General features: G+C 35.6%; 1 protein-coding gene across 1 annotated transcript in view; it reads right to left on the reverse strand.

The window, feature by feature from the left end:
- The window catches only part of LOC123547273 (U5 small nuclear ribonucleoprotein 200 kDa helicase-like), a 47,648-nt gene that overhangs the window by 16,843 nt on the left and 17,605 nt on the right, over positions 1-13,200 (reverse strand). The window contains exons 9-21 of the mRNA XM_053551545.1: positions 12,938-13,155; positions 11,996-12,169; positions 11,519-11,656; positions 10,793-10,948; positions 9,333-9,503; positions 8,792-8,850; positions 8,252-8,510; positions 7,765-7,976; positions 6,907-7,087; positions 6,035-6,242; positions 3,482-3,660; positions 2,621-2,773; positions 1,962-2,081 (exon numbers count right to left, since the gene is read on the reverse strand). Of these exons, the coding sequence (XP_053407520.1) occupies positions 1,962-2,081; positions 2,621-2,773; positions 3,482-3,660; positions 6,035-6,242; positions 6,907-7,087; positions 7,765-7,976; positions 8,252-8,510; positions 8,792-8,850; positions 9,333-9,503; positions 10,793-10,948; positions 11,519-11,656; positions 11,996-12,169; positions 12,938-13,155 (2,228 nt within the window). The remainder of the gene's footprint in view (positions 1-1,961; positions 2,082-2,620; positions 2,774-3,481; positions 3,661-6,034; positions 6,243-6,906; positions 7,088-7,764; positions 7,977-8,251; positions 8,511-8,791; positions 8,851-9,332; positions 9,504-10,792; positions 10,949-11,518; positions 11,657-11,995; positions 12,170-12,937; positions 13,156-13,200) is intronic.

Genomic DNA, 13,200 nt, shown 5'->3' on the forward strand with positions numbered 1-13,200 from the left:
CACCTGTTATCATTGCACTTGAGGACAAGGAGGTCCTCAGAAAAAATATCTAAGTCCAAAGGACAGTAACAACAAAGGGAAGAAATTCAACCAAAAAAAAAAAAAAAAAAAAATTCTTACAAGGTACAGATATGTCAAAATACACCTAAAAATTGGAGGTATCATCCAGGTTGTATAACAGAAAAGTGGTCTCAGTTTTTCCCTACGGCCAATAATAAAAAAGTTACTAAAAATAAGCTATTTATAGTAACGTAAAAGGGAAGTAATTTAAAAAAAAATTATTGCAAGTGAACAAAAGAAGGATCTGCCAAATAAATCTGTTGACATAAATGAAATTTCAAATCAGTATCTTCATTAGTTACGGAGATATACCCATTTTAATTTGAAATAAAGGGAGGTAATTTGACATAAATCAGTCCATAGTTATCTACCCTGACTGGCTCAGTCCAACTAATGACAATAATGAAATTTCAAATAAGTCCTTTAAGTACTTACTTATATAAATCCATTTTGATTACAATCAGGGGAGGTAATCAGATATAAAATAACTCTGAACCTACGCTTGGATCTGATTTGTCATGGAATCCAAGAATTATTGTTGTTGAAGTTATTTTGGACTTTTGTATCTGAAATAAAACCATAAATGAAGTCTCTATATGGCTGCAAAAGCCAAAATAGCCAATTTTGGACCTTTAAGGGGCCATAACTCTGGAACCCATGACAAAATCTGGCCAGTTCAAGAAAAGAACCAAGATCTTGTGGTGATACAAGTTGTGTGCAAGTTTGGTTAAAATCGAATCATAAATGAAGCTGCTATTGTGCAGACAAGGTCAAAATAGCTAATTTTGGCCCTTTCAGGGGCCATAACTCTGGAACCCATATGGGATCTGGCCGGTTCAACTAAGGAATCAAGATCTTATGGTGACACAAGTTTTGTGCAAGTTTGATTAAATTCAAATCATAAATGAAGCTGCTATTGTGCAGACAAGGTCAAAATGGCTAATTCTGGCCCTTTCAGGGGCCATAACTCTGGAACCCATAAAGGAATCTGCCAGTTCAAGAAAGGAACCAAGATCTTATGGTGATACAAGTTGTGTGCAAGTTTGGTTAAAATCAAATCATAAATGAATCTGCTATTGTGCAGACAAGTTAAAAAAATAGCTAATTCTGGCCCTTTGAGGGGCCATAACTCTGGAACCCATAATGGGATCTGGCCAGTTCAAGAAAGGAACTGAGATCTTATGGTGATACAAGTTGTGTGCAAGTTTGGTAAAAATAAAATCCTAAATAAAGCTGCCATTGTGCAGACAAGAAATTGTTGACGGACGCACGGACGGACGGACTGACGACGGGTGATCACAAAAGCTCACCTTGTCACTATGTGACAGGTGAGCTAAAAAGAATGAAAGGGACAAATTAATATATAGCACGTTTTTAAATTATTCTGTATGAATATTGTTCCATTTTTGCTGTATCCTCACATGGAATACATAGTCAGTTGATCTCCGTTTGTGTCCAAAATGATAATTTGAAAGTTTTTGAATGTTTTAAAGATTTGCTAGTCACAGGCATTAAGAAGTGGCGTACATTTTCATAAAGCTACATTTGTAGCAGAAATGTCTAAAAGAAAGGTCATTTGAATAGCAAATACCACAAAAAATATAAACTCGAGCACCTAGCACATAACAGTTGTTTTAAAATGGTTGGAACAAATTTGCTTAACTTGTAACTATAAATCTATACCATATATATATCTGTGTGTAAGCATGTTGCAGCAGGTTATAATGCTATACCATACCTAAATCTGTGAGATATATGCATGTAGTAGCATAATTATTTTAAATCTATACCATACATCTATCAGTGAGATGTATGCATGTAGTTCCACTATATAAATCTATACCATACCTTTATTTGCAAGATATATACATGTAGTAGTACATTATAAATCTATACCATACCTTTAACTGTGAGATATATGCCTGTAGGAGCACATTAACTTTAGCGCTTGGTTCTTCTATGCTCTCCTTTATAGGTATAGGAACTCTCTCTAGCAACTTAAGCAACTCCAGTTTCTCCTCCTGTATAACAAAAACAGAAGTCAAAATTATTAAAATTGATAGTGTTTGCACATTAATATCTAGTATATAACCCACCCCAGTTAAGTTGGATAAACTCCCATCTCCAAACTCCTTTTGATATAAAACTCCTTTTGCATGAACGACATCTATGACATTAATGTTCTGTCACTAACACTTCACCTTGTATACCAAACATCTTGACAACACCTTACAATAGGTTGTTTGATTTTAAATTCACATCAACACAATTCAGGTCATATGGTGACTTTCCAGCTTTATACTGTACAGGAAGACCCTGTGTGAACCTTTAGCATGGACCGTCACTTGGGTAGAATCACCAGCCTTCAATATGAAGACCAGAGGACTCGTCATAAAATGACCTGAGCAGAGGTGAGAAGCAAGTGATTCTAAGACAGCACTCTTAAAATCTTAGCCACAGAGGATTCCCTATTCTGTAAAGTGACACAATGGTTAAAATTTCATTTTTGCACTGACAATCCTCACATAAATGCATGTCAATTTAACACAAAGTTACAAACCTCTCTGACAGTGATGTATTTAAACTCTGAGGAGAGGGAAAACACTCGGAACAGTTCTATTTCACTGAGTGTAGGTTTCAACAGCTGGTTGTATGTTGCTATTGTTTCATGTGTAAGGTAGAAGTGACTAGCAATCCGTCCCAATTCTGTCACCTACAAAATATAAATACGATCAAATGTAGACCCTAGGAGCCATTAGTTAACACATTTTTAACCAAATTTTTGTTGCACCAAATTCATAAATAATGTGTTAAATTTTCATCATATCAACTATTAAAGTATGCACTGCAAAATTTTGTTTTCATAATACATAATATTATGTGCTACGCAAAATTTGACATTAACAACAATCCACATGGCAGTATATTCAAGACTTTTGGGAGTATGAACTACATAAAAACGACTACACTTTTAACACCAGACACTGGTGGACAAAAGTGGCTGTTGTCATAGTACTATGGGGAAGCTTGGATTGCAAGGATCTCTGCTTAATATTACATGCAGACAAGAGATTTTTGTGTTTTTACCATTGCTGGCCTAAAGCACCATACACCCTTTGGTGCAGGTGACTTATTTACTGTAAATGATGTTATAACAAGCTATTGTAAGATAGTGCCTATAGAAAGTCATTTGCTTTATTTCTTCTATTTTTTTGTAGAATACAGTATGCAAGAAAAAGAATCTATCACTGGTTGTAGATGCTGAGAGAAACATCCACAGTAACTTGGGGAAGTCTTGATACTTCCTTAACAGTTATCCTTGAGCAGGATATTCCCAACCACACGTTCACCCAGTGAACAATTCTACAAATTTTAAACTTTTGTTTGGAGATTAATATTGAATAGCATGATAATATTATACCTGGAAACTGCCAGTCTTTTTGTCATATTTGACGAGGTTATGTTTGTCTAGAAGACAAGCTGCTGAGTGAACGAGATCTTTACGTCGCTGATGTAACAACGGATCGTCCTTGATCTGGTCATGGCTTACACCGTACAGTGTCGGATGACGTAACATACGGATATACAAATATGTGTAGCCTAAAATAATAGAAAGACAAAAATATATTGTGGTATAGTTTAAGCCTTGAACAGAAGAAAACTATAATGGACAGGCCAAGACTTAAGTATGTATCTGGATACCTGGAATGTCTTTCAAATTCCATGACCATACTTATTAAAGTATCAATATAACGGTTTTGAAATTCATATTCCAGACCTGTTTATTAATTTAACAAGAGGACCATAATGGTCCTGAATCGCTCACCTCTTCCCACATGACCCAGTTTTGAGTATGACATTGTTTTTTCTATTATCTGACATAGTGACCTAGTTTTTGAGCTAATGTGACCCAGTTTTGAACTTGACCTAGATATTATCAAGATAAAAATTCTGACCAATTTTCATGTAGATCCATTGAAAAATATGGTCTCTAGAGAGGTCACAAGGTTTTTCTATTATTTGACCTGTTGACCTAGTTTTCGAAGGTACGTGACCCTGTTTTGAATTTTACCTAGATATCATCAAGATGAACAGTCTCACTAATTTTGATGAAGATCTCATGAAAAATATGGCCTCTAGAGAGGTCACAAGGTTTTTCTGTTTTTATACCTACTGGCCTAGTTTTTTACCGCACATGACCCAGTTTCGAAAATGACCTAGATATCATCAAGGTGAACATTCAGATTAATTTTCATGAAGATCCATTGAAAAATATGGCCTCTAGAGAGGTCAAAAGATTTTTCTAATTTTAGACATACAGACCTAGTTTTTGACCCCAGTTGACCCCAGTTTCAAATTTGACCTAGATATCATCAAGATGAACATTCAGACCAACTTTCATACAGATCCCATGAAAAGTATGGCCTCTAGAGGGGTCACAAGGATTTTTTATTATTTGACCTACTGACCGAGTTTTTAATGGCACGTGACCCAGTTTCAAACTTGACCTAGACATCATCAATGTGAACATTCTGACCAATTTTCATGAAGATCCATTCAAGGGTATGGCCTTTAGAGAGGTCACAAGGTTTTTCTATTTCAAGACCTACTGACCTAGTTTTTGATCGCAGTTGACCCAGTTTCAAACCTGACCTATATATCATCAAGATAAACATTCAGACCAACTTTCATACAGATCCAATGAAAAATATGGCCTCTAGAGAGGTCACAACGTTTTTTCATTATTTGACCTATTGACCTATTTTTTGATGGCATGTGATCCACTTTCGAACTTGACCCAGATATCATCAAGATGAACATTCTGACCAATTTTTATGGAGATCCATTCACAAGTATGGCCTCTAGAGAGGCCACAAGATTTTTCTATTTTTAGACCTACAGACCTAGTTTTTGACCGCACATGACCCTGTTTCGAACTTGATCTAGATATCATCAAGATGAACATTCAGACCAACTTCCATACAGATCCCATGAAAAATATGGCCTCTAGAGAGGTCACAAGGTTTTTCTATTTTTTGACCTACTGACCTAGTTTCTGATGGCACATGACCCACTTATGATCTTGACCTAGATATCATCAAGGTGAACATTCTGACCAATTTTCATGAAGATCTCATGAAATATATGGCCTCTAGAGAGGTCACAAGGTTTTTCTATTTTTAGACCTACTGACCTAGTTTTTGACCGCACGTGACCCAGTTTCGAACTTGACCTAGGTATGATCAAGATGAACACTCAGACCAGCTTTCATATAGATCCCATGAAAAATATGGCCTATAGAGAGGTCACAAGGTTTTTCTATTATTTGACCTACTGACCTAGTTTTTGAAGTTTCGAACTTGACCTAGATATCATCAAGGTGAATGTTCTGACCAATTTTCATGAAGATCTTTGAAATATATGGCCTCCAGAGAGGTCAAAAGGTTTTTCTATTTTTAGACCTACTGACCTAGTTTTTGATGGCACGTGACCCAGTTTAGAACCTGACCTAGATATCATCAAGATGAACATTCTGACCAATTTTCATGAAGATCTTGTGAAATATATGGCCTCTAGAGAGGTCACAAGGTTTTTCTATTTTTAGACCTACTGACCTAGTTTTTGATGGCACGTGATCCAGTTTCGAACTTGACCTAGATATCATCAAGATGAACATTCTGACCAATTTTCATAAAGATCCCGAGAAAAATGTGACCTCTAGAATGGTCACAAGCAAAAGTTTACGGACAGACGGACGACGGACGCTGCGTGATCACAAAAGCTCACCTTGTCACTATGTGACAGGTGAGCTAAAAATGCAAAAAAAATCCCTTATATACCATCATGCTTAATACATGAAATCACAACCACTCTGATACAAAGCTTAGAAATTACATCAATATTACTACTTCAAAGGCACTTAAATAATATCAGCAGATCTCTGTAAAACAGTGTATGAGCAGTCACGACTTACCTAGCCAATCTACAGCTTCCTTGACATTCTGCACTGTTCCAAGAACAACTTCTGCATTCAGATTGTCAGCCATCTTGCCAATAAACTGGCTCTCAATTGGCAACTGTTGATTCATCAATGACAGGTAGTACTGTAACTCACTGTGATTGGTCAACATTATACCCTCACCCTTTGTGTCATACTGAGGTCTTCCAGCACGTCCCAACATCTACAAACACAAATATATACCACTTCAAACTGGGTAACAATTTATCTTACCTGTTCTGATACCTCTCTCTGCATCTGCGTCTAGGCTACCATGTAGTGAATTATCTATGCATAGTAAACAACAAACTTATATGACATTATTCATACAGGATACTGTAGTGGTCCACTACGCTGGCTTCAGAGTACAGACAATGGCAACAGCCAATCAATAGCTTTCAAGGAGGTCATGTGATGCTGAGGGCCAATATACGAAGCTTAGAACTGGAATCAACCTTTTCTGCAACAGAAAACCGAACTGTATAGACGACCTTCTAGATTGTTCACTAAAATCCAGGATTATCCAGTGTAATAAGGGTTATCTTTATTACTCACTGCCTTATTCTGCAAGACACTACTTTCATTCTTTTACAAGTAACATTAACTCTACTGTGGTGCAGAAAACCTGCCTTACTTAAACCATGACTCATAAAATTTAACGTCAAAGTTGAAACCAGATTACTAGTATGTAGACTGGAATGCTTAGGATTTTCAACAATTTCAAGTGGCCACAATATTTCATATTCAATAAAATCTGTCAGCCATGGATACCATGAGGATATCTATAAAGAGCTATAATATGCAATACCAATTTTCAATTGCAACTCGTCAAATGAATACTATATTACCTGCATGACATCAAGGGCACTAAGCTCCACCCATCTTCCTTTCTCTGGGCTGTATATCTGGGTACCTTTGATAATAACAGTGTGGGCAGGTAGATTGACTCCCCAGGCGAGTGTTGATGTTGACACCAACACCTGAATATGTCTGTCGGCAAACAGGTCCTCTACAAGAGCACGGTCAACTCTGAAACAACAATACCACTGTTTAAGACCAGTTTGTCTGATGGTTAATTGATATTTTTCATAAAGTGTATATGGGGTTAATTTCACATTACGAGGGTTCAATGCAATTAGGGCGTATCTACATATAATAATCATATGTAGATATGCCCTTATTGCGTTGAACCCTCGAAATTTACAGATATATCTAGAGTATTTTGTTGAATGTTCATATAAATCCATTTTGACAAATAGTACCTGAAATTATACCACCAGTTCAGCTGATATATCATCACAGGACTTAATGATGATTTCACAAGTATCAACAAATAAAATATCACTTATTGTAATTAATGTGAAATCATTACTTCTCATGGCACACTAATTTTCGTGGCTTTTGTGGTTGCATCTTTTCACAAATTTAAATCCCAACTTGAAGGAAAAAGTACAGTCCACTTAACTCTATCCTAAGCATTTGATATTCATGAATTAATGCCCCAAGGAAAGTTTCAATTTCGACAAAACCAAGGAATCTTATGTCCACAAAATTAAATTACTATAAAACAGACTGTGATAGTTTATAGTTTCAACTATCCTCCTATAAAGTAAATGTATTTTCAACATTTTTTGTACGAAAACTTTTGCAGAAATGATGCAAGAAAACATAAACAATGGACAACAAATGGTTACTGAGATACATACTTATTCATGCCAGCATGATGTATAGCAAAGCCGTAAGGAAGAAGGTCTTTCAGCTCCAAGTTTTTCACATGTTCCGACTCATTACGTAATACTTCTGTTGACACGGAGCCTTCCTTCAGGAAGAGTCCTAAGGTATCTTTCTCCAGACACATGTCGCGTATTGCTCTAGCTGTCTTCCCTGTCTCCTTCCTTGAGTGTACAAATACCAACACCTGAAAAGTTATAAAAACATGAAGTACATGTTATACAGTCATAAACAATAAGTGAATGGACATAGCATATACGTACAAGTCTAAAACAAAATTCTGAAGCAACTTTTTCAGTTAACTAATTCTCAAAACTTCTTATCAGTACACACCAAAACCAATATTCTTCATCATTTTTTTCCCATCACAATACGATTAAATGGGAAAAAAACATATTTTTTGGAGAGGGAATGAGACAAAATCTGGGCCCCTAAAATGGTCCCAAAACGCTTCATCATTACCTGATTTTTGCCTGCATGCTCCATGACCTTTTCGTACACAATCTCGTTCATTATCTGGAACCTCTTCACCGGTTTCTTCTCTGTTATACCGATAAACTGTTGTTCTAGTGGTACTGGTCGGAAACTGTTGTCGAAAAAGAACAGACCTTCAGACGGTTCCACGCGCAGGAAGGTTGCTACATCCTCGTAGTTTGGTAGTGTGGCACTGAGACCAACAAGTCGTACATCTTCTTGTGTAGTTTCAATGTTTCGTATGGTTCTGAAAAGTTTAAATTAAGCATATTCATAGAGATACTTTCAAAGCGTCAATATTGTGTGAATGACTATCATAAGAGAATACTTTTTTACGTTTCTGAATATTTTGAGCTTTTGTACCAAAATGCAGATTTCTGTTTGGAAGTCCACCATATCTATAACACATGCAAGCATTTACATAATCTTGGACATGTTTAACTTAACAATATCTACTTGCAGCACCTATTTTACTTGGTCCCTACAGTAATAAAACAATCAGCTTTATCAGTTAGTTGGAGTAAATACCTGGCAACGAGAGATTCTAAAACTGGTCCTCTTTCATCATGCAATAAATGTACCTCATCCTGAAATATATATATTCAAATGTCATTAAATCAAGTACTGTTCAAATAAATTAATTTCATTGGTTCTGACGAATACAGATAATCTCTGAAACATTGTTAAAAAGATTTGAAATTTTACAGTCAATCTGATCACTTTTTCTTTGATCAGATTTAATTTCATTTATGGAAACACCAGGAAATCCATAAGACTTTTAGTGTTACAATATAAAACAAAGAAAGCCATTGTTTTCCAACAATGCTTCCTCTTGCATTCCAACAGGTTACATGTCTGAACACCTTAACAACACAGAAATGTGTAATGGAGATGATTTAATAATCTTACTTGTATTTCAACTAACTATTCACTTCAATGATTATGTTGCTATGGCAACTGTAACTGAGGTCGACATGAAAGACGGAGAAACCCAAAGTGTAGCTTCTAGACATAAAGTCATTACTTACTTACTTATGATATGAATTATTTGGTTACCATGGAAACTTACAAAGATCATTAGCCTGACAAGCTGTGTATAAGTTCTCTCCCCTCCTTTCCTAGTGATAATATCCCACTTCTCCGGCGTGCACACAATGATCTGTGTGGCATTTATCTGTTCCTTAGTCACCTGAGAGTCACCTGTCAACTCCTCTACCTTGATACCATATGATTTCAGCCTCTATAATGTAAATTTTAAATCATATGTACATGTATTAGACAAACTTTGTAATGGAGTGAAAAAATTTTATGAGAGAATATTAACCCTTATCCTGCTAAATTTCTATAGTGAACTTGTCTGTCTTTCAATTTGGACAGAACCATTAACTGATAAAAGGGGTGCTTACAAGGAAGACACTGACACAATGGCGAACAGTGTTGACCATGATCAGACTGCACTGACGTGCAGGCTGACCTTGGTCTGCACTGATTGCAAAGGCAGAATCACCTGCCGCCAGCAGGCTTAGGGTTAACATAGTTTCTCTAAAAGGTTCTGAAAATGAGAAATTTCATACAGTTCTATAAAAGCACATTAATTCTTATCATGCTGAAAATCTTAAAGCTGAAAATTTTAATATTACTTTATCTATGCAGGCATTAATCATGTTAGTTATGGAATGAGCTATCTCCTAAATTGTATTCAAAACTCTATGAAAGTCTTTTCACTCAGTGATGAAAAATTCCTGTATTTCTGTCATCAAATTCCAACTAGAGATTCCTTTGAGAAAAGCGCATCTCTCCCACAAATGCCTAACCATCTAAATAGTGTCAGTCTTTATATACTGTTTACTTAATCCACATGTGCATGCGCTTTCTTGGCACCAAAAGGATGCCTATACTACTAGTAGTATAGGCGCCGGTTTGGGGGTAAAACTGCGCAAGAAATCCGAGTGTTTTTGGTAAATCAAGGGCCATAATTCCGAAGAGCCTAGGCCGATTTGGCTAGTTATCGAACTTGGCCGAGCACTTATTGGCAGACACATTTTGTTGAAGTTTGGTGTAGATCAGATAAGAAATGTTCGATTTAGAGCGCGGACAAGCTTTGTGACAGACAGACACACACACACAGACTGGAGTAAATCAATATGTCTCCCACACCACTGTGTGGTGGGAGACATAACAAGACACTAGTAGTAGGAATTGCATGCCTTACTCAGTGACTAATACTGTAAATTCATCATCATTCAAGGGGAATTACTTTTTGTAGATGACAGAGTTGCATTAATTCATGTAGTTATTGTGAAATTTCTATTTTTCACATTGAAAAAATGAAAGTTTTTTTTTTTTTGCTCATAGAAATTTTATACCTTTATTTCAAATCTTTCCTGCAAAATTTTTATGTCACTAAACTCCAACAAAGTTCAAGTGATTTCAAAGTGTTTGTAGCAAAAATTTCATCCATTATTTTTCCCTTATTATGCTTTATTAAAAGTACTGCCATGTTATCCAAATATTTCAGTTTATACATACATTTCCAAATCCTCCAACCATTTCCTGTACCAGGGATTTCATTGGTGCAACATAAATAATCTTGAACTCATCACCGTTTATAGTTCCATCAGGGTTTACATGTTTTCCAATCTCTCGTAACATCGTCAACAAGGCAACGTTAGTCTTTCCCGCCCCCTATATAAATACAAAAGTCATTCTCATTATTTTGCAATGAATTATAGATTATTCATAATTCATATTCTTTTGCATTCCGCTGTAGTTAAACATAAGTGTATTTTCACTGCTTTTGAACAGTGAAAAGCTGTAGTTAAAGATAAGTGTATTTTCACTGCTTTTGAACAGTGAAATTAATAATTTCATTTCACTAATATATTCAAGTACTTCACTGAAAAGCGTAAAATAAAATACTTCAATTTGGAAAGCACACCAGTAAATTATGCTAAGACGAACTATTGATATCTTTCAATTCTTTTTTAATGGATCTATGAAATACAAAATAACTACTGCCATCGGAGGCATTTTCTTCGGCATGTATATTCAGTTGAGTTAAACTTTGTTCACTTAAACTCGGATTATCCAAAACCATCCTTCACTCAAACTGATCATCAGGTCAGTGTAAAATCCCTCTTTAATATTTGTTGTTTGATGACTTGAACTACCAGTAACTCAGATACATTTTTCCAGTCCCGACAAGTTTGAAAGAATTTCTACTAAAGTTACACTAAAAGTCTATGATGCACTTACCGTAGGAGCACAGAGAAGAAGGTTTTGATCTGTTTCCATAGCTGCTTTGAACAAGCGACTCTGAATTCTGTTTAATGACTTGAAACCCTCAAAAGCTGGCTGTGCATACTTTGGTAATCTGTCTATATTAACCAGTGACTGAAATAATGAAAATGTTTTAACTTTTCCATCCAAATAAAAAAGTTACTTAATAATCTACACCAAGGAATCATGTCATAACAGAACAATCGACAAGCACACCCTATTAATAGCACAACAGCTGCTAAACACAACCTTTACAAATAGACTGGGAAAATATAACAATTTATGTACAATCTTTGACACTGTAAAACAGTTTGAGGACAAAACACACACAAAAAGAGAACAGGTAAAAGTATGTTCTTACTCTTTATTTTTATTGATTCAGAAGTCTATACAATTAAGATTTGATTTATATAAATCTAAACCAAGACAATTTATAACAGCATTTTGCAATACCTCATCAGAATCAAAGGGTTGTGGTTTGAGTGCAGGGACATGTACTTCCTCGTATCCTTTCCTCTGTTTCCTAAATGAACCATCTGGCAACTGACACTTCTTGTTTGCCATTAAGTGACTACCATGTGTGAACGAAAGGTCCTCAAGGTCAAGATTACTCACAAACCCAAGCTCCTGAAAATATTTACATGTGTAAAGGTAAAATATATAGTCAACATCTTACATGCAATAAGCAACTTGTCTATTAAACAACCTCTTAAAATACCACTTAAATGTTTTTACTACGATAATCATCCATTAAAGGACTTTTTCATTACTCAACCTGCAGCCAAATAAAACCGGCCCCAGCCTGAAAAATATTTATAGTTTTGAGCCCATGGTATATCAGAAGTTGTACATTTTACTTGTCATTAAAAAATTTACTATAATCTACTAAGAGACCATTCTACCAAGAGATGACTTCTTCGTGGTCTCTTCATACAATGTAAATGTATTTTGAAAATGATTTCTCTAATCTTAGTTTATATACTTTGATCAAAGCAGGTGATGTATGCATTTACTATATACTCTTATACAATGTACAAATCTTGTCAGAAACATGGTCTGTTTCTTAATTGTGAATGACTACCATACCTATACATTAGAACTCGAATAAAATCCTTTAAATAGAGTTTTCTTTCATTTAACCCTGTTCTATTTCAAAATTCATAGAATTGTTCAAAGTATCAAGAAAGATACAATTTTCCCAAAATCAGACAATACCTTGGATTTCTATGACCAGTATGCATTGTTTTCTTTAGAGCTTGCACTTTACTGTATCACATACTGTTATCAATCTAGGAATCTGTCCATTTCATTTGACTAAGACATATTTGCTCTAAATTCTTGCCACTGCTCTGCTAACATATATATATATATATCGATCTTTCAATAACCTCTAACCTGTGTGTCATCTGTATCCATGGCCTCTATGTCTGCCGCAACTCGACTTTTCCTCGCCTGATCTCTCCTCGACCTCTCTTCGGAGACGATATCTTCTTTATCTATAGCCTGAAGGGCTTGTAGAATCTTCAACAGTTCTGGTTCACTCTCCATCTTCTCTTCTATATCTACCTTCTCTTTCTCATTCTGTGCCTGAGCCAGTAATGTGCAGTAAAGGACTGGAAAAGAATTGGTTTTAATCTCACAGGGATCATCCTAGGTCA

Source organism: Mercenaria mercenaria, chromosome 9, assembly GCF_021730395.1.
Source record: "Mercenaria mercenaria strain notata chromosome 9, MADL_Memer_1, whole genome shotgun sequence".
NCBI lineage: Eukaryota > Metazoa > Mollusca > Bivalvia > Venerida > Veneridae > Mercenaria > Mercenaria mercenaria.